The sequence below is a fragment of the Stenella coeruleoalba genome (genome assembly GCF_951394435.1).
Source record: "Stenella coeruleoalba genome assembly, chromosome: 4".
NCBI lineage: Eukaryota > Metazoa > Chordata > Mammalia > Artiodactyla > Delphinidae > Stenella > Stenella coeruleoalba.
Genome location: NC_137149.1, coordinates 2,093,358 through 2,120,678, shown reverse-complemented (window position 1 = coordinate 2,120,678; position 27,321 = coordinate 2,093,358). Strand labels below are relative to the sequence as shown.

At 44.0% G+C, this 27,321-nt stretch overlaps 1 protein-coding gene across 8 annotated transcripts in view; it reads right to left on the bottom strand.

Annotated features, from left to right (window-relative positions):
- Window positions 1–27,321, bottom strand: part of HTT (huntingtin) — a 198,393-nt gene that overhangs the window by 107,172 nt on the left and 63,900 nt on the right. For all 8 annotated transcript variants that reach the window (XM_079919305.1, XM_079919304.1, XM_079919306.1 and 5 more), the window contains 5 exons: window positions 16,637–16,720; window positions 8,660–8,780; window positions 4,178–4,237; window positions 3,720–3,799; window positions 1,936–2,074 (listed from right to left, as the gene is read on the bottom strand). In XM_079919305.1, the coding sequence (XP_079775431.1) occupies window positions 1,936–2,074; window positions 3,720–3,799; window positions 4,178–4,237; window positions 8,660–8,743 (363 nt within the window). In that variant the 5' untranslated portion in view covers window positions 8,744–8,780; window positions 16,637–16,720. The remainder of the gene's footprint in view (window positions 1–1,935; window positions 2,075–3,719; window positions 3,800–4,177; window positions 4,238–8,659; window positions 8,781–16,636; window positions 16,721–27,321) is intronic.

Here is a 27,321-nt window from a genome sequence, read left to right as displayed (position 1 = left end):
CCAAGCAGGAGAATGAGGGATTTTTCTTTAGAGATATTGACTGGCCCAAGAGGAAAAGACTTACTGACACTGACATTTAAAGACCCACAGTGGAAAAGCAGGTTCACTACCATTACCCGAGGAAGTCCACCAGGGGACAAAGCTTGCCACACACTTGCTTCCAATAAGCTTTTTAGGGGCTCACTCAAATCTATGCGGACAACTGCTGACATAAAAGAGAAAGACAGGAAATAGAACAGAGGAAGTGAGAAGAAAGACACAACGTGGAGGTCAAAGGAAGTCGTCAAGAAACTATAATCAGTATCCTCAGAAAGATAAGAGAGTGTATTCATGAAACAAGAAGAGGGTGCCAGAAAACATGACCATTCTGAACACGAGAAAGCTCTTAGAAATTAATGCCACAGCAGGAACAAAAATTCCAGAGAAGAGTCTGAGGTGGACATCTCCTAGCAAAGTACAGAAAAGAGACGTGGAAAATAGAAACAAAAGATAGTACAAATGTGCATCAGTCCAGGAGGACCAACAGCTAACTAACGAATTTCAGAAAGGCAGCACGGAGAAAATAAAGGGGGGAAATTGTCAGAGAAGGATAAGGACAACTCCCAGAACTGAAGGCTGGAACGTTCCAAATTAAAAGGTCTATCAAGCACCCAGCACTCCCCCCTACACAGAACAGCAAAAGCCTTCTAGAGAAGGACACATTCAGAGGCTAAGAGATCAGGTCATTCGACTTCTCGGATGCCCCGCTGGAGACTATGAGACAAAGGGGCAAAGCCTGTACATTCCTAAGGGAAGACGATTTCCACCCCAGAACTCTACGCCCAGCCAAGCGTGAGGGAGAAATCAAGGCATTTTCACTAATGCAGAATCTCAAACGATTTACTTGCCAGTCAGCCTTTCTCAGGAAGCCCCCTCTCCAGGAGTAAGCCTACAGAGACAAAGACATGGCAGCCAGGAATCAGGCATCGGACAGGGGAGCCAAGACACGACCGTGCGACAGACCTAAGGGGCGCCCTGACCAGGCTGGAGCAGCAGCTGCAGAGCCCAGGACGACCCCAGTGGAGGAAACGGGTCCAGGAAACTACCCATCATGTGCACAACTGAACTGAGACACACAGCGCTGGTGGGAGGTGTGAGAAGACGGAAATTGCCAAAGAATAATAAGCAAATGAAAAAGAGGCAATTACTGACTCCGGAAATACCGAAGAGTTATACACAGAAACATAACCACGGCACAGAACATAACTAGCTGTGACTATTTACTTAGGCACAATAATGTACACACTGAATACTGATATAACTGTAGTAAAAAGAGGGAAGAAGGGTTAGAGTTGAATTCATCTTTTCCATTGTAAAAAATAAAAAAATCCAAAACCAGCAGTATAAGCAAGTTATTTAGAAATGTGGAGGGAAATACCAAGAAAAACACTAACACAGGACTGACCCACTAAAAGGATGAAGTCAAGAATCTGTAATCCTCAGACCATGTGACAGGGTCATGATTTCTGGACATTATAGACAAAACACTAAAGAGGGTTTGAAGGTTGCTGGTTGGGGCAAAAACAAACAGGAAGTGGTTCCCAACGGCCGCCGGGCACTCGTACGCACAAGGCATCATCGGTGAGCTTTCTCCTGCCTGCAGTCCAGGGACGGTGGCCTTTCTTCAGCCAGGCTAAGCAGTCAATCTTATACCCCAAAACCAGTCTGCTCTGGCAAAATGCCTTTGGATTTTGCATCTATAAACCATCTCCCTATTCCTCTTTTCACCCGACAGTAAGAAAGCAGAAGTGGAAAGAAACTCTCAGTGTGCCTCCAAAGAGCTCAAAAGGTTTTAATCTAAACTATGAAGCACAGCCTAACTCGAGAAGTACTCTCAAATGCCCGCCTGCGCAAAAGCCCAGCTCCCACGCTTGTGACCTGAGGCAGCAATCATACCTTAATTTCATTGTCGTTTGCAAAATTGCCAAAAGAAGCCATAATCTTAGGGACAGCCGCAGCCAAGGTCTCCTGGACAGACTCCTCAGGTCTCTTGCTTGTGCGTGTCAGACAAGGCAAAAGGTTTACCAAGTAAGGCCTGTACATGTGAGAGGGACACTAATTACTCTTCCAGAAACACAAGCGATTAGTTCAGCGTCTGTTAGGGAAAAACCAGTTTTTACATGCAAGAGAGTCCTTCCTGGAAGGTAAACAAACCTCTGCTAGAAGACTAAAGGCAGATGAAGCCCAGATGCTGGGCGGCTCTCATCCTTTGTTTCTCCTCTAGTCACACACACGACTCTCAAAAGCTTGTTTTAAAAATTCTTTGCAGTAAATTATAATAGTTACTAAAATAATCAGATTCTAAATGAGAAAATAACAGATAATATAAGAAAACACCATTTAAAAAGTAAATTAAGAAATAAGAATAAAGCTTTCTTGAAAAGGGAGCATTACAAATTTTTTTCTAAGCATTGACCTGAATAAGGCCTTAGAGAGAAGCCTGGCCCTCTACAGAGAAGTAGCAGACCACGCAGGACTGGAGAGGAGCAGTCACAGGACAGATAAGCCGAAGCCACGGGACAAGAACTTGGTGGCGACGGCGGCGTCCTCTAGTGGCAGAGACGGGCAGCAAGCAGGTGCACCCCTGGGACTGTACAGGGAGGGAGGCGGGCCCTTCTAAGGATGACCCAAGGGAAAACAAACCAGACATCAGAAGGAAGACATGCCCAACTTTTCAAAGTCAGGCCAATGAGTCAACGGAGTGTCTGCGGTGACGGGGGCCCCTGGGGGCCAGATCTCCCTGGGCCTTGGTAAGGAGTCTGCATTTATCTGAACAGCTCTGGGAAATGAGTGAAGAGTTTAAGTAAAGGAATGACATGACCCAATCATAGTTTTTTAAGGTCACTTTGGCTTCTATGTGGAGAACTAGGGATGTGTTGCTTTAGAAATATAACAAAGTTTTCAAAACAAGGATAGTAAAAGAAAAAGGTTATATAAAAAGAAATGTCCTTAGTGACTGTATGTGTGCAATCACGTAAGACCTTATTACAGTCAGGCTCAGTGGAACGGATCACTGTTTCATATTAAAAGAGAGGGTTTCTGCCACTCCACCAGTTCCTCGGGGACAGAGCCAAGGGCTCCATGGATGTCAGCACGTCTTGCCAGTGAAGGAGAGAAGGAAGGAGTTGAAAACTGTGGCCCTTCTTTTGTTTTTCAATCCATTAAGATACAATTGGTTCAATCAGTCAAAACTTTATTCACAGTTTAACACTCATATTTTTAACCCACATAATAGACAAAGGCATAGTTTTCTATAATCCCTAGAGTAAGCAACAATGAGGTAGTACTCAACCTTCAACCACCTGGCAAGTATCTTTTCGGCAAGTACCACGTGTAGACGCCGTTATCAGTGTTGGGCTGCAGCAGGGACCAGACAGGGATGCCCCCACTGTCCTGAGACGTACATCTCCTACAGCTCTCGGGGGAGGGTGGGATAGAAAACGAACAAGCACGCTGATGAAGTGTGCGACAGTATTCCTGAGGGCCGTAAGTTTTACGCAGGAAAAGGATCAGGACAACCTGTACTGCAGCTGGAGAGGCAGAGGTGGGCAGCTTCAGACAGAGTGGACAGGGAAGACCTTTAGAGAAATGACATTTGAGCCAAGATGGCAAGAATCCACCGCAGCTGGCCCCCCACCCAAAATAATAATAATAGTAATAACCCAGAGTGTCCACTTTACCTGCATTTCTGAGGCCGAACGAGGTGAGCCAGCTCGGCAAACCTCCACAGGGCAGCTCGCAGGCTCCGAGGAGCGCCGTTCTGAGGGATTTAAGACGCAGCGTGTTACATTTAAGAGTCGCTGACACGAGTCACCAAGAGGACTTCAAATAAACAAAAGCATTTTTTTCATTGCTAATTTCTATTTTTAGAGAAAAGGCCATTTAAATGTGTAACTACTTTTGTAATGTTAAGGTCTAATGGGAGGCAATTATAAAGATAATTTTTAAAACTACCATGTTAGTTCCCATCCCATCTAATAAATAATGAGGAGCAACCTTTTGAAGAAAAGTAAAACAATAAAGTCTACTTTACCAAACAGCATTTATTTCCTTATCAAATAAAAGATAAAATTTCACATACACTGCTCAACACAGTGAATCAGTAGCACTTTTTCAATGATGGAAAACAAAAGCCTACCTTTTTAATTTCCTTATAGAGTTCCAACTGTAACCTCGGAAGATTAGAATCCATCAAAGCCTACAACAAAATACAAGAGATTTGTTCACGGAAGACACATTCTACTAGCAATTCTAAAGAAAGCGAAAAGGCAGCTAAAATTTCAATTTGGGGGCAAAGTAGAATATAATAGCAACTAAACTAAGAACCTATTCTTTAAGAAAGAAGCATATGTATGCAGGAAGTTACCAAACAGACTAGATACAGGTCATTCACTTTAATTTTAAAAATGGAAGGAAAAAATTTAACTTTCATTACAATCAAATGCTACACAGTATCAAAATTAAATGGTAGATAGTTCAAACTCATTCTAAAGCTCTTACATTCAATTAAAGCACATTCTGTTGGACGATCCAACACTAGCAATGCCCTGGAGTCTGCAGGGCCAGCAGGGCGGTGGGTGGATATCCCAGATCAGAGCCCCTAGCTCTGGCGTGGGAATACTCCTCTCCACGCAGAAGCCCAAGTCCTTTCCAAAGGTCTGGTCCACCAGTGATGCACGGGTGCTCCCCAGGGAGCAGCAACGCTCCGAACCTGCTGGAACCATAGGCTCCTCAGAGCCATTTCTTGACCCTTCTGCTCACTTATGGGCTAAAACAAAAGATGGCCACACAGCCAATTTCAACCCAGTAAGAATGGTTGATGGCAACCACCGCCAGTGACACAAAGTCCCCGTTGGAGGCGGCTTCTCAAGACAGAAGGGAGAGACTTCTGTGCCCTGCTCTCGGCCATGGGAACCCTATCTTCCAAAACAGTATTGCCAATGTCTCGTCCACAAGAAGAGCAGAAAGACGTAACCAAGCCTCCACAGAAAATCCCTCCTCCTTTCCTAAGATGTACAGCATGTGATGTCTATAAACCAAGCTGGTCTTAGTAAAACTCACGGAGGTTCAGCAAGTTTGAGAATCAAACCAGGGTCACTTTCTGGGAGGTTCCAAATAATGTCTCAGAAATTTTAAAATCCTAATTCTGCTGTTTCAGCGTGTACTGAAATTCCTTAAATGAGCACACCAAAATGGACAAACATATATTAAAGCACTACTTTGCCAATAAAACCAGAAGGCATATCAAAGTTTTGTTTTACTTTATAAATGTTTTATAAACTGATACCAAACCTATTTTATTACAGGAGGAACGTAAACCCCAAGGCCCTGGAACAGCACTGAACGGGCCCTCGCAGTCATGGGTGATGGGAAGGTGCCATCTGACCCCTCCCGGCTCCTGACCCCACCTTCACACTGAGGCGAACACACACAGAGCCAAGTCCAGCCCATCGCGGCCCCCTGTGCCTCAGAGGCCGCCCTGGTTCAAGGCCCCCATCGCTCCTGCCCGGGTTACTCAGCCTCTCGCAGGGATTCTGGGTGCACAGTCTTTTTCCACTCCAAGGCAGGCTACACGGCATCCGCAGGCTACTCTTCCTAAATAAAGCACTCCTCTGACCAGGTTAAAGATCTTCACGAGCTCTTCCTCTTCATCCTCTACCAGATGAAGTACAAACCCCTTGAATGGATCCTCAACACCTCCCATTCTCTGCTAGCACACACGTTCACCCTCCTAGGTGGGTCTGCAGGGGTTAAGACGGTCCTGATCTCCTCACTCACCTAACAGCCACCACCTCCAGGAAGCCTTCTCTGCCTCGCCAGACAGAAATCACATCCACTTCCTGACCGCCACGATGAGTTGCCAGCATGTCTCGGAACTTACACCATGCATTAAGCCACTCCTGTACAAACATGCTTCCCCCTCCCCAAGACTGTAAATTATCTGAAGGCAGGAGCATGCTGTCAGCTGAAGCACATCCCCAGTGCATTTGCTACACAAGTGAAAAGCAGAGCATGCCCCATTTTCTTGGGTCCTCATCCTAAGCATATAATGATACTCTGAAAAACAGAAGGCGCAAGTCCAGGACCTGACTCCTAAGTGACCATCCATGTGTTCCTCTCCACCCCTGACACCCGGGCCTAACGCCATCCAAGTTCTCCCGAGCCTGTCCTTCCTCTGCCACCGTGAGAGCACATCAGCCAGACCCTGACCCCATCCCCAGCCTGCTGGCCTTGAAGACCTGTGCATCTGAGGAAGCAGACATCAGAGCACAGCCAAAGCCCAGGATGTCTGACTTTAAGCAGAAAGAAGAGGTTCTGAGAGACTGACCTCGTCTTACTCTCAGGGGCGCAACATGAGAAGTTGGAACCTCTGCACTGGGAGGCCAGAAACAAGGCAGAGGAAATAGGAAGGCGGTAGGGAGGTGGCCAGGAAGAGAAGCCAGCACCTAGAGCTCTGACCAGGCCATGGCCCAAGCCCCCAGACACACACACCGGGCTAGTTGGACGGCAGTTACAGGAGCAGGTCTCTCTCTGCAGCATGTGCCTCCAGGTAAAATGACCACCTTCTTTGTTTGTGTGTTTGGGGCCATATTGTCCTCTCTCCCCTCCTCACCTGTTCTTGTCATGGCCAAGAAAACCTGTGGTGACTTCTTTAGGTTTCCTGATTCTGAGGATCAGAGTTCAAGAACTGAAATATCAGAAAAAGCCTAGCCTGGTCCTGCCAGTGGGAATAAAAAAAAGCAGCAAGGATGTTGAGGCCTAGAGAAAAGCAAGTGTAAGTGAAAAAGTCCACCTCCAAACGTGCTGTGGACCCATCACACCTGAGTGGTACCCACACACTGCCGGGCAGAGAACAAGGTCAAATGGCCGTGGCCACTGCAACACTGCGGGGGTGGGGGGGTGGGGGGGGGCGTGTGGAGACGTGAAATGCAGGTGGAGGGAGAAGACCAGGCAACTCCCAATGGAGAAGCCAGAACCCTGTGTCTGCAGGGAAGCTGGCGCCCGAGCATAGACAGCATGGCCCACAGATCCACACGCCAGAAAGCGGGGAGCAGTGGGGCTCTGGCATGCCCCTCGGCCTCTCTGGTTAAGGAAGCAGGAATCTCACTGTAAGAGCGCCCCTTCCCACTCCGAGGCCCAGCAAGGGGCAGGATAACACTAACCCGTCACGCACGTCACTGCACCTGATCCTCACACTCACGCACACCACAAACCCGTGTCCGATTCCCTCTGTGGTTAAGGAGACGGAGGCTCGCAGAATGAAGCACATCTCCCGAAGCTGCTCAGCGAGCGGGCAGCAGAGGCCAGATTCAAGCGCAGGCCTCCTTCACTCCAGAACCTCCCTGTGCCCCACCTCCTTAACGCAGGAGTAAAGGGTGACCGTCTTCCCGAGGAAGCTGGACCCATGACAGAAAAATGAAGGACAATTTCTTGGCCAATGTAAAGTGTGACCACTCTCCAGAGAAAGCCCTTGGGGAGACTCCAAAGAACAGTTTTGGTTTTCAAGATCCTAATAAGGAGGGAAATATTCAACTAGCCTATGTTAGGCTGGAGTTCTTGGCTCATCTGGCCAAGTAAGTATTACTAGGAAGAGAGCCTTCAAGGAAAATGAAAAGATGTGGTCTTATCTCAATTCCATGGGTGGAACTCAAAACAGTAAGGGAAAAATCAGGAAAAACTGGAAAGATCCAATTAGCAGGGCTTCCCTGCAGAGAAGGGAACAAGATACATTTTCTCCTTCACCATTATCAAGAAATCGTTTTTGGAGAAAGCGTCAAGAACTATGTCAGTGAACCTTCCTCAGCACCGGTTAGCCTATGGTGGGAACAATATATAAGCTTAGACACAAAATTCAAAAGGCTCATTCACACACTCAAAGGCGACCTGGAAGAAGGTGCCCGGGGTGGTTGAGGATACAAACTAGGAGAATGGCAGAATGAGAAAAACAAGGATTGTTTTCCAACACCGTAAGAATTATGGAAGAAAGACTTTATCTTCAATGGCAGCAGAAAACAAAAAAAGGGAAAAGTGGATTAAAGCTACAGTGGTCTTGGGTACTAGCTCGGCACCGGGAAGCAGTAAGCGAAGAGGACAGGTGTCCCCCGCCCACTCCTTACCTCACCTACCACCCAGGTAGCTCTGGCTTTCTGGCTTCATCAACCTTTTCTGGGAACTCCTGTCTCTCCAGTCACATCACACTAACTCCAGCGCAGCTACCAGAGAAGGCACGTCTTTACCTGCAAACAGTACTGCCTGACCCAGGTCTTAGGAGACGAAGACACCAAAAGCGGATCCCACTCCCCATCCCCCTGCCTTTCAAGGTCTCATGGTTTCTCAACAAAGTGATGCTTTCCCCAAGAGCACCCAGTGGCCCCCATCAGCGCCCACCCCTGACCTGTGCCCTGCGCAGGCACGAGGGTAAACCCACTCCCTCTGATGGGGCAGGTGCAGCCGGCACGCTGGCACACAGCAGAGAGCCTCCAAACCACACGCCATGAATGGAAACAGTGCAGATGTCCTAAGGGACTTTGCTACTCAAAACAAAAGAGCCCTAAGTCATGGTTTCTTCTCTTAGCTACAACGGTCACAGCTCGTAGAACACCGTCCACAGGGCTCTTACTTTTATGACTTTGTTGAGGCACTCGTCAGCCACCATCCTGACATCTGACTCTGCGTCATCACTGCACAGCAGAAAAAGTTCCATAGCAATGCCCAGAAGTTTCTGAAATTCTGGAGAATTTCTAGGTAAAAAAAGAAGAGAGACTGTCACAGCCAAAAGGAACCTCAGAAGACATGACGACGAAACACAGTGAAGTTTCTGGTATCCTATGTGGGATTCTGGAACAGAAAAAGGACATTACATAAAAATTAAGGCTAACAGTATACCAATATTGAGTGATTAATTGTGAAATCGCACCACAGTAATGTAAGATACTAATAATTTGGGTAACTGCATGTGGAGTTTATGGGAACACTCTATACTATCTTTGTAATTGTTCTGTAAATCTAAAACTACTCTAAAATTTAAGAATTACTTATAAATAGAAGTGTACTTGCAAGACAATCTTATTTTGTTTGAGTTTTAGCCAAAAAATCTTAAAAAGACACTGTCTTTGTACGTACTTTAACTCAATTAAAAAAAAAGAAAAAAAGACACGGCTTCAGATACTTAAATCTCAGATAGCCATCTGCCCTCTGCCAACAAGTTACTTCTACTCTTACAATATTCTCAGAACCTAGAAAATCAATATACCAATATAACTCCTTTACTCCTTTTTCATCTTGCTTTCAGTATGTTCCAAACTCAACATGATCATGGTCAGGCTGTGTTCTTGTTGCTCCATCAGTCTCAAGAACTGGAATCTAGGCGATGCTTGTAAATGATTTTTAAGTTTCACTGAGAGAGCCTGTCAGGCAGCTGTGATCCAATGGGCTAAACACAGCCAAGAGAGAGAGACCCATGGCCATGTGCATGAAACTGCCTTCACAGCACAGTGAGGGATGGGCCAGCAGTAATACAGCCCCTGGACAAAGCTGCTATTCTTGAAACATCTCAGTCTAGAGTCCTCTGAAATAAAGGGCCTCCTCCCCACTCTCTCTCTACCTCACAATTCCTACCAAGAGTCAGAAGAGCCAGGAGCCTAAGAGAATGCAAAGAACCACATTAGCAGTGATCAACAACCAAGTACGAGCAAGAAAAAAAATGTGCCCCTCAGCGATATTTCAGACCTCATCTCTGTGGAATACTTCTGTGAATAAAGAGGAAAGGTCCCTGGGATGCTGGCACAGCATCCAGGCGCTGCTCAAAGTGGTGCTACGGAAATACAATGTGAGCTACAAGTGCAATTTTATACTTCCTAATAGACACACAAATAAAGAGAAACAGGTAAAATTAATCTTAATAATATATTTCATTTAACCCAATATATCCGAAACATTATTTTAACAAGTAATCAATACGAAAAAATTACTGGGATATATAACAATCTTTTTTAACAGCACATCCCAATTCAAACACAAAATTTTCATCAGAAGTATTTTATTTGTATAGAGACTCCATAAAATTCACAGTTGAAAAAGTAGGTTTACTTAAATAAAACCTGGAGATCTAATGCACAGCTTCGTGATTATAGTCAACAATACTGTATTTTAAACTTCAAAGTTACTAAGAGACTAGATCTTAACCGTTCTCAACACAAAAAAAGAAATGATAATGATGTGACATGATAAAGGTGTTAGCTAACACTACGGCCGTCATAGTGCATTATACAAATGTATCAAACCAACACGTGCACCTCAAACTCAGTGCCATATGCCAATTACATCTCAATTTTTAAAGAAGAAAAAAGTAGGTTTATATACCATTTCTAACCATGCCTAAAAGGTCTCCAATAACTAATCAAATATTGATTTTTAGATTTTAATTTAATAAAATAGGTATAGGGCTAATTAGGTTATCTATTTCTCTTTGAGAGAGCTTTAGAAGTTCATCTTTCAAGAAACTGTCCATTTCATCTAAGTTACTGAAGTTCATAATATTCCTTTACTATCCTTTTAATATTGATACAACCTATATCGATAGTTTGGAGGGGCTAGAGGCGCCGACCCTCCACAAAGTCAAAAACCCGAGTATAAATTATCTGCAGGTTGGAAACCACAGATTCAACCAACCGCGTGTGGTGTAGTACTGCAGCATTTTTTGAAAAAAATCTGCATATAAGTGGACCCATGCAGTTCAAAACCATGTAGTTCAAAGGTCAACTGCATTTCCGTTTCTGCTCTTGCACCCTTTGTGCTAGGGCTGTCATATATTCCACTCCTACGTGTAAACCCCAAAATACATCGTTATTATTTTCGCTGTAAACAATCAAGTATATTTTTGAAAGATTAAAAGTAAGAGGGAAAGTCTTATATTTACCCACTACAGTTACCATTTCCATTGCTCTCCAATCCTTTATGTAGATCCAGACTTCTATCTGGTACCATCTTCCTCCTACCTGAAACACTTTCTTTAGTATTTCTTATAGTAGTTGCCTGCTGGACATAGATGATTTCAGCTTTTGCAAGTCTGAAAAAGTCTTCTTTCACCTTTGTCTTTGAGAAAGAAGTTTCTACAGGGTATAGAATTCTAGGGGTTTTTCCGTTTCAGTACTTCACAGATGATGTTGCACGGACTTCTGGCACTTTCTTTTTCCAGTGAGAAATCCACTGTCAGTCTTACCTTGGTTCACTTTAGGTCTTTTTCATGTCTTATCTCTACTTAACATATTCAATCTTTTCTCTAGCTTCTTGAACTAGAAGAACAGTTACAGTTACTGTTTTAACGTTTCTGTGTACAAATTTTACCACCTGTGCAATTTCTGGGTCAGCTTCAATTGATTTTTTCCACTGTCAATCATGCTTTCCTGCTTCTTTGCATTCCTGATAATTTCTGACCAGATGCCAGACCTTGTAACTTTTATCTTGTTGGGTGTTATGTACTTCTGAATTCCGATAAATATTCTTGAACTTTGCTCTGGAATGCAATTAAGTTACTTTGAAAGAGTGTGATCACCTTGGGTTTTGCTTTTAAGCTTTACTAGGCAGGACTGGAATGACATCTCAGCCTAGGGCTGAGTGAGCCCTGTGGCGAAGGCAAACCCTCCTGAGTAGCCCACCCAACGCCCCAGGAAGGATGGGGTTTTCCACTCTGGCTGGGGGGAACAGGAGCTCTTCCTGCACCTGTCTGAGTTTAGCACCTGTTCCCTCCAATCCCCTCAGGTGGTTCCACCCCCAGCCCCAGGGCACTGAGGGACCCCTGCAGGTCTCGCTGATGGCTCCGTGCAGTTCCCCCCTCTCTGGTATTCTCCCCAATGGGCCCCAGCCACCCTGCCTCCTGAGGCCATCAGCTCTGTCTCCCCATCTCAGCAGCCACTGGGCTCTGCCTGGGTTTCCCCTCCTCACATCCTGGCTGGGAAACTCCCTCCAGGCAGTAACCCGGGGAAGTCATAATGCCCATCGCAGTAGTTTTCCATTTTTCCAGAAATGCCTGATGCCCCGAGCCTTGAAAACCATTGTTACATATATTTTATCCACTATCAATTGCTTTAGGCAGGAAGGCAGATCCTGCCCTTGTCACTCAGCCAGAAGCAAAAATCTTTCGTGATTTTTTAAATTTAATTTTTAACATATTCCTAATATCTTTTCTGGTCACAAATATAAATATCTATAAATCACCTTTTATAAAGTTAGCTAATATTCCTTTCTATAAATGTATCTTAATTCTTCAATTCTGTGGGTAAATCATTATGATTATTTTTAATTTTCTAATGGGATGAATAGCACTGCACATCATCGTACACTTTCCTCAGGATGAACTCCTGAGGTGAAACAGTTGAGTCAAACAGGTAGTGTTTGCCAAACTGCCTTTTAAAAAAGCTGTATCACCTCCGAAAAACCCCTGAATATTTTTTAGTGTTTGGCGCTCTGACAGGTGAAACTGTTCTTATTCGTGTTTTAGTCTCATCCCACTGACCACCAGTGAGTGTGAGCATTGCCTCCACAGGAAGCACAAAGTAAGTGTCAGCCATATGCTCACGGGCCCCACCTCATGTCTTCTTTTCCAAAAGGCCTATTCATAGCCTTTGCCTATTTTCCTATTAGGATGATAGTCTTTTTCTTCATGATTTATAATTGCTCTTTATAGACACTATTAAACCTTTGATATATATGCTGTCAATACTTTCCCCAAGTTGCATTTATGTAATTTCCAGTTTAAAGTGGATTTTGACATACTGAACTATATTCCAGAGAAAACATTTTTTTCCTTTATACTGCTAGCATTCCACAGCCTGAGATTCAATGTTCTTTTTATAGTAATGATTTCACTTTTTTGTGTTTAGGTAATTAATCTGGCATTTATGTTTGTTTGCAATATGAAGAAGAAACATAATACCCCCCACTAAATAGTCAAGTGGTTCATCATTTCCATACTAATACAAGATGCTATATGTATCATAAATTCATACACACAGATACACACATACACTTTCCCACTTTCTATTCTATACCTTCTTTAATGTCTAACAGCTATTTTAATTTCATGTACACCAGGTATCACCATATTACTGATGGTTTCAGATTTTCTTTGCAACAGTGATGTATTTATTCTTGCAGATGAACAAGTTCAAAAACATCTCTACTAGAATTTTGATCAAGATCATTTTAAATTTATGGATTAATTTTGAGAAAATTTAACTTTATGATAAAGAAATCTTCCCATGTAGAAAGGGAAGTAGTAATCTGTACCTTTCAGGAAAGTCAATAGCCGTCCTTAAGTAGTTTCTGCACGTCTCTTGTCAATTCCTTGAAATTTAATATGTTGGTGCTACTATGAATTGGCTCTTGAACCACTACATTTTCTAACTGATTCATGCTAATATTGGGGAAATCTATAGATTCCTGTATACTTATTTTTACCCAACCACTTTATCAAGGTACACTTGCTTAGATGAGGGTTCCTAAGTATTCCCAAGAGGATACTGGTAAAAAACAAATCCCCACACTCCACCTGAACAGAAAATGTAGGTGTGCTGGGGAAGAGGGCAGTGAGGTATCTTCGTTACTATATTTTTGACAAATCTTCCGGATGATTTTGATGTTCATGTGTATTTAGGAACCAGTAGGACAGACCACCAACTTGAGAGCTTAGGTAGACTAAGAGTCACAATACACAATGAAGACTTCAGAAGCTGCCACGGAATAACCCCACTGGAGAGAAGGTCAGTGTATCACAGAAGCTGTAAGAACGTACCAGAGGTTAATTACACTCAGGAGAGATAAGAGGAAATACCAGCCATCGAGAAGATTTCATAAATCATTACACGCATATAAAACATCCATTCAGCTCTACACTCCAAAATTCCTAAAAAGTATGGAGAGTATCTTAAAACAAACTTGTTCTTTGATCTGACGGGACCAGAAACAACCTCTCTGGGTCCAAAAAATATCCTATTCATATGCTGCTGTGTAGAACAAGCAGTATAATGACTATCAGCATTGCTCCATACAAACATAATAGACATACGAATGTAAAAACTATTATCAGCCACTACTGTGATTTAAGACGGCAAACTGAACCACAAATCGGTCTTAACACATCTCAACATACTTTACTACCAATGTGTGGATCTAAGCCAACATCCCATCAATTCCATTGGGAACTGTCAAGAAACAAACCAAGTGTAATGCATGAAGCACTAAGACTGGAAGAGATCTATTTCCTGGGTCCATAAGCTTGCAAAGTGAGGTGTTACTCCCTGAGACCCGGAGGCGGGGGGTCAGGTGAGCACAGCAGCGCTACAGCAGCAGCAGGCACCAGGCGCCTGTCGGGCATTTACCGTCATTTCATACAAAAGTAATGACAGTTTGCAGGACAATGTGCGTCACGACGGGATGTATTTCTGGCTCTCAGCAGCTAAAGAACACATCTATGTAGCTCTCGACAGTGTTTCACGGGTGTCGCTTCATCCCACAAGAACCCTTATAAATTGGGTTTACATTTCATAGATGAGGCAACAGTGGCTCCAAGAAGTTAAACTTACCTAAAACCACCTGGCTTATAAGGAGTGGATATAGAATTCAAGCTTTTTTCCCCCCTACTTTTATCTTAGTATTGTTTTCTAAGCTATGCTAACAATAGTATGCTAACTTAGAATTTTTATATTTTTATTCTCAGCACATATTCTCATTTGTCACTTCATTTCTTCCCACAATATTTCTACAAATTAGATAGAAACAGAAATCATCCACTGTCCTTCACAAACTGAATGAGTTCAACTAAAATGAAATACTCTATTGTGAAACTGCTTTGAAAGTATGAAATACAAAAGCAAGGTGCCACTAAAATTAAATGAATCACCAAATTTCTGTCAGTACTAAAATCAAGATTATTATTCTCAGAGCTTTTTCTAACAGATCATAAAGAGCTCTTTCCAACAGGAGAATAACATGAATGATTTATTCCAAAGGAAAGAAAAGCCAAGAGAGAAGTACTTCACACATGCCCATGTGGGTAAAAGAATTCTGAAATCATAAGTAAATCTGTTTCCTACTCAGCCATCAGAAACAGGCTTAAAATATTTACCATCCACAGCTACTATGAACAATCAATGGTCAGAAAAACCGACAGTCCAAAGTAAAGAGAACGAGAAGAATTAGCAACGAAGCTACACAGAAGGTGCTGCTAGTTCAGCAAACAGGAACAATCGAGCCAGGGAAGCAGACCTCCAGTCAATGCCCGTGATCCCACTGGTCCCAGAGCCTTAATGAGCAGGCAGCAGCCATGGGGGGAGCACGTGCACTCCCACAGTGTCGGACGAGGGCAAAGTGCTGAAGAAAAGCGAACAAAAGACCACGAGAGTGCATTTATGTCAAACCTAATCTCCCAATTCATCCCACCCCTCACCCGTGTCCACACGTCCGTTGTCTACATCTGCATCTCTATTCCTGCCCTGCAAGTAGGTTCATCTGTGCCATTTTTCTAGATTCCACATATATGCATTAATATACGATATTTGTTTTTCTCTTTCTGACTTCACTCTGTATGACAGACTCTAGGTCCATCCACATCTCTACAAATGACCCAATTTCCTTCCGTTTTATGGCTGAGTAATATTCCATCATATACATATACACCACATCTTCTTTATCCATTCATCTGTCGATGGACATTTAGGCTGTTTCCATGTCCTGGCTATCGTAGATAGTGCTGCAGTGAACATAGGGGTACCATGTGTAAAACACATAGCTAGTGGTGGGGCTTCCCTGGTGAGGCAGTGGTTAAGAATCCACCTGCCAATGCAGGGGACACGGGTTCAATCGCTGGTCCAGAGATCCCACATGCCACGGAGCAACTAAGCCCGTGCACCACAACTACTGAGCCCGCGTGCCACAACTACTGAAGCCCACGCACCCTAGAGCCCGTGCTCTGCAACAAGAGAAGCCACCTCAATGAGAAGCCTGTGCATCGCAACGAAGAGTATAGCCCCCGCTCGCCACAGCTAGAGAAAACCCACGAGCAGCAACAAAGACCCAACGCAGCCAAAAATAAATAAATAAACAAATTTATTCTTTTAAAAATAGATAGCTAATGGGAACATGCTATAAAGCACAGGGAGCTCAGCTCGGTGCTCTGTGATGACCTAAATGGGTGGGATGGGGGTGGGAAGGGAGGTCCGAGAGGGAGGGGATATATGTATACATATAGCTGATTCACTTCATTGTACAGCACAAACTAACACAACATTGTAAAGCAATTATACTCCAATTAAAAAAAAAAGACCACTATAATTAGACAGGCTCTTGTTGTTCCAAATACCGCAATAAGTAAAATATAAACATGTTCAATTATCATAATGGTTACAATGATACTATGTAAGATTATGGAAACATTACTCATTACAGTGTCTGGACATCCTCCACATACGTAGCCAGAAGTATGGGGAAGGGGGTCCTGTAAAGGTTTTAAAACAATTGGGGAGACAAAGGATATTCTAGCCCATTAAGAATGAAAATACAGAAATTTTAAATTTTCACTAGAAGTTCAAAGTGCAGTTACCTGAGAGACTGTGCCACTATGTTTTCACATATTGTCAGACAATGATTCACACGGTCTTTCTTGGTGGCTGAGAGTTCTTTCTTTCTAAAAGGAAAAAAAAGAGTAAAGGAAGTTTGCATGTGTTGTGTTATCCGCTCCATCTATTTCTACAAGGCATTCATTCATTCAGTAGTGCTTCCTGACTCCTAGAAGTAAACCACCCATTCCTGCTGGGGGCAGGGTGGCTCTGAGGTCAGGGAAGAGGGGATGAGCCTAACCCAGGGTTCCCTACAGGACAGGGCTCCATAGAAAAGTCAAGCGGTGTTACTAACGCACCTGCTTTCTCTACTTTAGAGAGAAGGAGAAACTGCAGTGCAAACAGCGCTCACCCAAGATCACATGGATGGACGGAGTGTGCAATTCAATGAAACACAAGGATGTCAATACAATACTCTACATACCGAGCTGCTGCCACTTCTCAAAGTCTTATTTACTGACTACAGTCAGCATACCACACAGACCTCACACTCTTAGGTGTAAAATAACGTTCAGACAATGGCTAACTGCTTCTATATCCCCAAACGGCTAGAAACAAGCCCCCTGCCCAGACACTTCTCAAAAGCCTCCTAGTAAGACTTCTCAGCCCAAGAAAAAGGAGATAAACAGCCTGGTCAAGAAGATCAGATAAAAGGTGCTTGCTTCCCACCCAAACCTATGACTTGAGATGTCTCTGAGGTAGGCACCACAGAAATAAGGTAGAGAGGGTCAATCCAGAGAGGAAGCCAAAAAATAACTCAGGCTTGATAACTACATCCAAAAAGAATCTGAGTGTTAGCAGGTCACCAATACATGGTACTAACTAGAAACACCTAAACCAGAAGACTACTAAGTTTTAGAGGGAATTCTAGTACCAAAGAAATTTAAAAACTAACCAACAAACCTATTTAATCCCTAATGCAACCTCAGTTTCCAACAAGTACACCTGAAGGAACAGGCTCTTACAATTATGCAAATCCACGAAAGACACACCCTCCAAAAGGCACTACAGATGTGGCCAGGGAAGAAAATGGACAAGGAAGAGTCTCCAAAGGGGGAAAGTCAGGGTCCAAAATGAAGGACAGACAGAGCCTGAATGAGAAGACAAGCCCAAGGCATGCGGAGAGGGGCTTCCCGATGACTGGTCAGTAAGAGTCCATCACCACGTGGACTGGTGACTGTGTGTCTCCCACTGGTCTCTTTCCTAAAAGAGACTCTTACTGATAAGCTATGTTGCGGACTGCTAGTCCCCCACCAAAATGCCAGCCTTCCCTTCTCGGACACACGCCTCCTGGTTAGAAGCTCCACAGCCTAGCTTCCCTGCAGTCGGGGATAGACAGGTGACTTAGTTCTCACAGATGAAATGGGAACAGAAGTAGCAGGTGGAGCTTCTGCCTTGCTGGCTCGCCCTGGGCATCCCCCTTTTAGTTCCCTCCGACTGGAACAAACATTCCTAACATCCAGTTTTTGATTATACAGATAAAGACAACAAGAAGGCTGCAGAGCAACAGAATGGAAGGAGCCTGAGTCCCAAGTGACCACAAGAGGCAGAGGCCCCTCACCACCCACCCTCATGAGTCACTCACTTCAAAAACACTGTGATGGAAACAACCCAAATGTCCCAGTGGATGGATAAATGACGCAGCCCAATGACGGAACACTGCTTGGCAGTAAAAAGCAGCAAACCACTGATTCACACAAGGATGAATCTCAACGTATCAGCTTCAAGATACATAAGTATAATTCCATTTATGCCACGTTCTGGAAGACACAAAACCAGGGGAACATAAGGTGATCAGTAATTTCCAGGGGCCTGGCGGAGGAGCGGGGAGTTGACGGCAAAGAGGTCCGAGGCGGGGGGATCTTTAGGAGGTGATGGCACTGTTCTAAATCTTGACTGTGGCAGTAGTTACACAGCTTTCTGCAACTGTCAAAATTCACTGATCTGCACATTAAAAAGGGTACATTTTACTATATGTATGTATGTGTGTGTGTATATAGATAAAATACCTCAATTTAAAGAAGAAAGCGCTGTGAGAATTTAAATGCTCTCTTCTTTGAGCCACCACATTAAAGTCTCTATTACAGCAGCTCAGAGGTTACCTAGTTTAAGACAGCCATCAAGAAAATTAAAGAACACTGACCACTCCAAGCACGTTAGGAAGCAAACTAACTCACTTATCCACTACTCTTTTCCAAAGTGAGAATCTGTCAAAGGCCTTAAGTGAACTGAATTCATACACCCAGTCTCCTAGCTATATAGGTAGTGGCCCCTCCCTGGGTAGCCTCTTACCGTGAGGTCTAAAATGATTCCTAGGGGGATGGTAATCAGAAAAAGGTCGACAAACACTAAACTGAGTGGACTTCACTACTTAACGATGGTCAGAATAGAAAAGTGATAAGTACAAATGTGAGCTTCAAAAAGAACCTTGTCTCCCTCCTCACGTGTGGAACAAACCACAAGAATACAGGTAACAATAAACAATACAGCTCTCTGGACCTGCCGCCTGGTTTCCTTAAGACCTACTGTGCTGTTCCCCCAAGCCAGAACTTGAGCAAAAGTTTATGAAACTAGCAGAAAGTCAAAGAGAAAATATCAGTCTCACCCACCAAAATAAAAATACATGCTTCTGTTGTCTGTCTGGGTCTAGCTCCTCCTCCGAGCTCCTTGTGGGGAAAGCCTGCCTTATTCACCCGGGACCCTGCCCTAGGCCCGGCCGTCAGCCAGCACCCCCATCACACTCTTTGGTAGTAACTGTCCCTGCAATTTCCTCCCCAGGGATGACAGACTCACTGAGAGCAAAGGCCATATCGTGTCTCTCACTGGCACTCAGCACAGCACCTACACTGGAGCAGGTGTTTCAGACAGACAACAAAGGAATGGATAAGTAAGCTTTTGCTGTAGGAGGGTAGGTTACAAACACGTTAAAACTGACTCAAAAGTTCTTAAGTCAGTCTTACAAACAGGATTCAGAAGATAAATGATAATTGCTTTAAACTTGAGTTTGCATAACCAAGAGATGGAAAGAAAAGTAGAAACAGCAAAGCTTAAAAAAGAGAGAAACTGTAGGGCAACCCCACAGGCTTGAGTTCAAGCACTTTGTGGAGTCCGAGCTGCAGCCCTCAGCCCCTCTGGCTGTGACCAAGACGTCAACCACGACACGTCTGATGACCCTGACTTTCACGACTTCACTGCCAGAAAGAGGGCAGCACACGTTCTATCATGGTCGGTTACAAAGAAAGCACATGTTTTAAGTTTCTCTTCCTAACTCATCCACAATCATTTTCCAGCAATCCAAACACTTTTGAGGGGGAAAAAAAAAAATCTACCGTAGTATATTTAAATTTTCATCTTTCCACACTCAATAGATAGCCCTAAAATCATAAGAGTCTTCAGACAGACAGTCAAAGTCTTCAGTGGTTACTAGTCTTGCTATTAAAATTTAAACAATAATTACTAAGTACCTATTTTGGGTGAGGAGCATAAAAACAAACCACCTGACTGCTACCAAAATACTTATCCTGTAAAATCTTCTCTCTTATCACACTGAAGAATACCCACATTTTAAAGTGTGAGGGTCAGACTCTACCCTCAGACACCCCAACAAAGAGGCATTAACCAAAAATATCAGAAAACGAAAAAAACAGCCCTTCCAACACTACCCACTGAAAGATGTCAGGGCAGCAATGTAGCCCAAAAGGAACGAACACCCCCACCCAGTACAAACACCAACCCGGCTTAAGCAGGCCCAGCATAGTCTGGCCTCAGGCTACTTTCCTCCGTCAGGAAGCCTGTGTGGGAACTCTGGCCACTGGAAATAACTCAGTCGTTTTGGTCATGCACCTTCAAACTCAGTTCTTGTACATGCCATGGTCCCTGCTTCAAATACCTCCTTCCCGTCTTATTTTGTCCAATAAACCAACTTGGAAGTTTAAGAAAACTACAACTATTTCATTCCCCCATGGAATTTAATTAGGCTGATGAACTAAGTTGTCAAACTGACTTGTTCTACAAGAAGAGTAAGTATGGAAATTAAGGTGAAAACGGAACCGCCTTGCTCTAGGCAGGAACTGGATGAGCAGGGTGAGAGCTGGATAAACAAGGTAAGAACAGTCCTGATCCTTCAGCTGCTTTTGTAAACGTGCTTATTTTAACTCCAGCTTCAAAGTGAAAACAAACCACAGTCAGCCCCCCCCAACTGTGTAATGAAGCGATCTGTACACAAACACGCATCTGTAAGGAGGAGGAACATATAAAAATCAAGGACTCTACAGGCATACTACAAACACGTTAAATCGATTATCAAAGAACTAATTCTGAAAATGGGAATTCAAACCCTCTCGTCAAAATTCTTATTTTTAGAATTATGTATGAAAAATCTGATTCCAGGTTGAGGGTGTGCAAGGGAGGGCCTTGACTACTCCAGGAATTGAAAACGATCACCTATCGTGCACTTGTCTTGCTAGTTGTGGTCACAGGTACTGTCACATACACATTTTCGAGTCGGTGCCTACACACCCCACACGATGAGTAAGACTGAGGTCTAGAGGCTGCCCCGCCTGCAGGAGCGGGGCAGTAAATGGCCGGGCAGACATCCAGGTCTTCTGATTCCTCATCAGCTGCTCTCTAACTTTCACCAAGTACTATACTAATGAGAGTGTTCCTAGAAGATTAGGACTCTTTCGGATCTTTTTTTTTTTTAAAGAAGGAATGGAACACCAAAGTCATTTTGGAATTATGTTTCATACATAATTTTAAAATAAAAGTACTGCTTAAGGGAATTCCCTGGCGGTCCAATGGTTAGGACTCAACACTTTCACTGCCAAGGGCACAGGTTCAATCCCTGGTCAGGGAACTAAGATTCCACAAGCCGCTCGACACGGCCGAAAAGAAAAAGTACTGTTTGATTAGGGGAAGCAAGGCCTACGATTTCCCCACCACACAGTCTATATCACAGAAAAGGGCTGTGAAAGCCTTTCTTACTAGTAATTTAACTGAGTACTGTAACAATTACTAACAGAAGAAGGTGCAATTCAAAATGCGATCTATGCTAAGTGAAAAAGGTCTGACACAAAAGGCCCCATGTGTACGATTCCGTTTACAAGAAACGTCCAGAACAGGCAAATCCATAGAGACAGAAATAGATGAATGGTTGCCAGGGGCTGGGGGAGGGAAAATGGGGACTGACTGCTAATGGAGAGGGGCTTTCTTTTTGGGGTGATGAAATGTTCCAGAAATTAGACAGCAGTGATGGTTGCAGAACCTTGTGAATATATTACAAACCACTAAGTTGTACATTTTAAAATGGTGAATTTTATGATATGTAAATCATAATCTCAATTTTTAAAAAAATCTGTCTGCAAATCCCAGCAGCTCTTCATCCCCAGAGGAAGGAATGTGACCACTCCTCGCCACCAGCACTGCTGCTCCCAGCCCGGCACAAGCTGCTGGCACCTCCAGCTTTGATTACTTCAACAGCCTCCCGACTGATTTGATGACTTCAATCAGATTTGATTACTTTAATAGCCTCTTTCATTCCTGCTCCCTGTCCACCAGGGGTGGCCCTCTTTGTTAATTAAAGTTTTTAATGAGGGGGACTTCCCTGGTGGTCCAGTGGGTAAGACTCCACACTCCCAATGCAGGGGGCCCAGGTTCGATCCCTGGTCAGGGAACCAGATCCCGAATGCGTGCCACAACTATGAAGCCTGCATGCCGCAACTAAAGATCTCACAGGCTGCAACTAAGATCTGGCACAGCCAAAAATAAATAAATAAATTGTTAAAAATCTTTCTTAAAAAAAAGTTTTTAATGAGGTAATTGTAGATTCACATGTAACTGTAAGAAATATCAATAAAAGAAATACAATGTGTACTTCACTCAGTTTCCCCCACTACTAACATTCTGCAAAACAATCACAGCCAGAACAGTGATACAATCCACTGATCTTTAGATTTCCAGTTTTACTTTTACTCATCTGTGCAGATGTGTGCATTTAGTTCTACACAATGTCATCAGATGTGTAAGTCTGTGTATCCACCACCAGAGTCAAGATATGGAACACTTCCGTCACCATGAGGATCCCTTGAGCTGCCCTTTGAGAACCACACCCACCTCCCTTGGCCCTCCACTCTGTACCTCCACCCACCCCTAACCGGGCAACCACTCATCTACTCTCCACTCCTAGAACTATGTCATTTCAAAAATGTTACATAAGTAGAATCAGCCCGTATATAACCTTTGGGGATTGCCTGTTTTCACTAGCATGATTTCCTCAAGATTCATCTTAGTTGTTGCATGTATTATCAGGAGTTTGTTCCTTTTTAGTGCTGAGTAGTTTAATCATTCACCTGTTGAAGGACATCTAAGTTGATTCTAGTTTTTGGCTATTATGAATAAAGTTGCTACAAACATTTGTGTACAGGTTTTTATGTGAACATAAGTTTTCACTTCTCCGGGATAAACACCCAAGAGTGCAACTGCCGGGTCATATAGTAACTGTATGTTCAGTTCTACAAGACACTGCTTGTTTTCCAGAGTAGCTGTCCATTTCATAGTCCCACCAGCGATGACTAAGTGACCCAGTTGCTTCCAAGCCAGCATCTGGTGTTGGCTTAGCATCGTAAGCTGTATCACTTGTTTGACTACACAAGTAAGCATCTGGTCAGAGTACAATCCAAAGTCCTTATACTGGGGTACAGGCCCTAAACGGCTCCCCCTCATCTCCTCTTTCTGGCCTCCTTACTACTCCTGCAACATGGAAAGCACTCCCGCTCATCTGTTCCCTCTACCTCAACCTCACCTCCTCCAGATGCCCACCCCCCCTCCCCCTGCTCCAGCATCACCTTCTCAGTGCACTTCGCACCCTAAACACCACCACAAAGCTCCTCTCCCCCTTATTCTGTTTTGTCTTTCTCCATAGTCTTTGACACCACTGGCCTTGTTCACTGCTGTAACCCAAGGGCCCAGAACAGGCCCTGGCACACAACAGGCACCCAGTTGAAAGGAATCCTTCCAGGTCATCTAGTCCAGTCCCCACTTAAGTGCCCATTCCCAGTAGCTGGGAGCTCTTAATGCCACCACAGCTTACGTGTCAGTGTTACACCTACTTTACAGCTACTCAAATGCTCCATGGCCCTAGGACAGAGAAATGATACTGCCTCAGCTACACCTGGACAGATGTAAGCAACGTAAGTCTTCCCTCCCAAATGCTGATGGAATTTTATATTATATATTATTTTATATTATATTATATTATATCAACAGAAAAGTAGGTCCTGATCATCGACAGTGGAGTTCTCCAGCTTTAACGTGCACATAAATTGCTCACAAACCTGGTTAAAATGCAGACTCTTGATTCAGTAGGTCTAAGGTAGGGCAGAGATTCTGTACTTCTTATAAGCTCCCAAGTGATACCAAATTGCTGGCCCTGAGACCACACTCTGAGCAGCGAGGACCTATGGCATATCTCGTCTCTAACACATATTCTAGCACCCAAACTGATTCAAGCTAACACAACTTGTACTGTGTAAATTTTTCCTTCTTGCTGTCTGAATAAGACTTCCATTCCAAGGTAGTTTACTGAGTGATTGGCTCACTTGCAGGGACCAGAGGTAATGGGGGTGGGGCCTCTGAAGGAGGAGAGAATAGGAAAGCCAGGACACTGTAAGACCTTTGCCTTTACATCTCCATAAGTCCTCTTTTAAAAAGAAATTCTACAGTATTATATAGCAGTTAATAAGAATGATAGGTACTGCTATGAAACAATGTCTTTGGTACACTAAGTGAAATAATATAGTGTGAGCTCATTCATGCAAAAAAAAAAAAAAAAAAAAGGACTTGTATATGCATTAAAAAATCAGAGAAAACGGGCTTCCCTGGTGGTGCAGTGGTTGAGAGTCCGCCTGCTGATGCAGGGGACACGGGTTCGTGCCCCGGTCCGGGAAGATCCCACATGCCGCGGTGCGGCTGGGCCCGTGAGCCATGGCCGCTGAGCCTGTGCGTCCGGAGCCTGTGCTCCGCAACGGGAGAGACCACAACAGTGAGAGGCCTGCGAACCGCCAAAAAAAAAAAAAAAAAAAAAAATCAGAGAAAACAAAAGAAACTTAACAATTGTTATTTTTAGGGAATGAGACTAGGACAGCCAGGGAGGAAGACTTTGCTTTCCACCTTATGTGCTATTTGAAGACGTTGTTGCAACGTATATGTGTAATTTTTTTTAAGCTAGTTAACAAAAAGCAACCAAAAAAGAAATGCTTCCCCGAAGTGGTCCTATCATATCTAATCTAGGGGTGGACAAACTACAGCCTACCTGTTTCGGCCAGTCTAAGAAGTGTTTTTACATTTTTAAACGGTTGACACCCGCCCCCAAAAAAAATCAAAGAATAATATTTTATGACGTGAAAACTATACAAATTTCAACGTCCTTAATAAAATGTTATTGGAACAGAGGCTCACATTCACTTACATAGTGCTTCTGGATGCTTCTTTTCTACAATGGCAGAGTTTAATGGTTGCTACAGAGATGTACCATTTACATAAAATGTTTGCCAATGTTCAAGAATCAGAAGACTTAATATTGTTAAGGTGCCAATACTCCCCAAACTGATCTACAGATTCAATGCAATACCCATCAGAGAATTCCAGCTGGCTTCTTCGTAGAAACTGACAATCAGATCTTACAATTCAAATGGAAATGCAAGGGGCCCAGAATAGCCAAAACTATCCTGAAAAGGAATAAAGTTGGAGGACTCACATTTCATGACTTGAAACTGTGATACAAAACTAATGGTAGGGACTTCCTGGTGGCGCAGTGGTTAAGAATCCGCCTGCCAATGCAGGGGACACGGGTTCGAGCCCTGGTCTGGGAAGATCCCACCTGCCGTGGAAAAACTAAGCCTGTGCGCCACAACTACTGAGCCTGTGCTCTAGAGCCCGCGAGCCACAACTACTGAGCCTGTGTGCCACAACTACTGAAGCCCGTGCACCTAGAGCCCGTGCTCCGCAACAGGAGAAGCCACCGCAATGTGAAGCCCTCGCACTGCAACGAAGACCCAACGCAGCCAAAACTAAATTAATTAATCTTTTTTAAAAATTAAAAAAGAAAAACCTAATGGTAATCAAGACTGTATACGGACTTCCCTGGCGGTCCAGTGGTTAGGACTCCGCACTTCCACTGCCATGCGCCCGGGTTCAATCCCTGGTTGGGGAACTAAGATCCCACAAGCCGCCCCACAAGCCACAGGGCTCAGCCAAAAAAAAGACTGAAGAGACAACCCAAGAAAGGGAGTATCATTTTACAAATCATGCATCTGATAAGGGTCTAGTACCCAGAATATTATGAAAACTGTCACAATTCAACAATAAAAAGACAACCCAACTTCAAAAATGGGAAAGAATGAGGATGAGGGTCTGCAAGTTAAGCATAAGAAAGCAGCTGGGTCCCTAATCACTGGTGAGCTTCCTCAAGCAGACACTGCTGTCTTATAATAAATTCCTTCCTATTTAAGTTACGGCAGCAGAGTTTTCTGTTACCTGCAGTTGAATATAACTGATAACACCAACTATGGCTAAATTATATCATGCTTAGCAGACAGAGATGAACAAGTCCTGTTGGTTCTACCTTCAAAATTCAGTCAGTTCCCACCTTGCCACCCCTAACAACCTGACAGAATTCGCCAGCATCTCACCCGGGCACGTGGCTCGCTTCCCAGCTGGTCTCCTGCTCCTCACCATGCTGCCTTCACTCAGCTCTCAGCCAGTATTCACTGAAAAATGGAACTCAAATCCTGCCACTCCTCGGACCAAACCCTCCAAAACCTCCCACCTCACGTAGAATAAATGCCACTGTCTTTATTCCACCTTGAAGGGAGGGCCTACTGATCTATCTGGTACAGCACTCTCTCTACCTCTCTGACCTCAGCTCCTACTGAGTCTCCCTCTCGCTAATTCAACGGGCCACACCGCCGCCTCGCTATTCCTCCATCAGCGGGGTTTGGACCAGCTCCCTCTGCTGGAACGCCCCTCCACATACCTTTATGGCAATCCCTGACTCTCTTCTGGTCTTTACTCAAAAGACACCATCTCAGTGGCCCTTCCCGGGACACCCTATCTAAAACGTCAATACCTTATGAACCCTGACATTTCCTAGACCCCGTTCCCTGCTTTGCTGCTGTTCCTCCTTTGTTTACCACCGTCCAACATACTGTGTAGTTTTCTTATGTATCCTGTTTCTGGTCTATGTCCCTCACTAAAATGTAAGCTTCATGAGGGCAGAGCTTTATCTGTTCATGGCTGTAGCCCTGCACCTATTACGATACTGGCTGGCACACATTAGACATTCAGCAAATAATTAAAATCAGAGAAAAACTAGGAGGGAATCTGAAGGAGAGTGAGAAAGTGCCAAAGGCCAACGTCAACCGCCTCATAATTGCAGTTAGGACCCTGCCGAGCTCTGGCACTCCCCTGCACGTCAGCCTTGCTGAGACTGTAGCCAGTACCACCCGGAACCCCTGTATCCCATACGCTGAGCTGGGAGTAGGCACTCAGATCCTTCAACTGAAGCCCAAGCGTGGCTGGTGACACCATAGTTCCACAGAGAGCAAGGGCCATAAAAATAGAACAGTTACTTTCTAATTGCTTTTGGCCAATCTTACTTTGGGGCATGGATTTT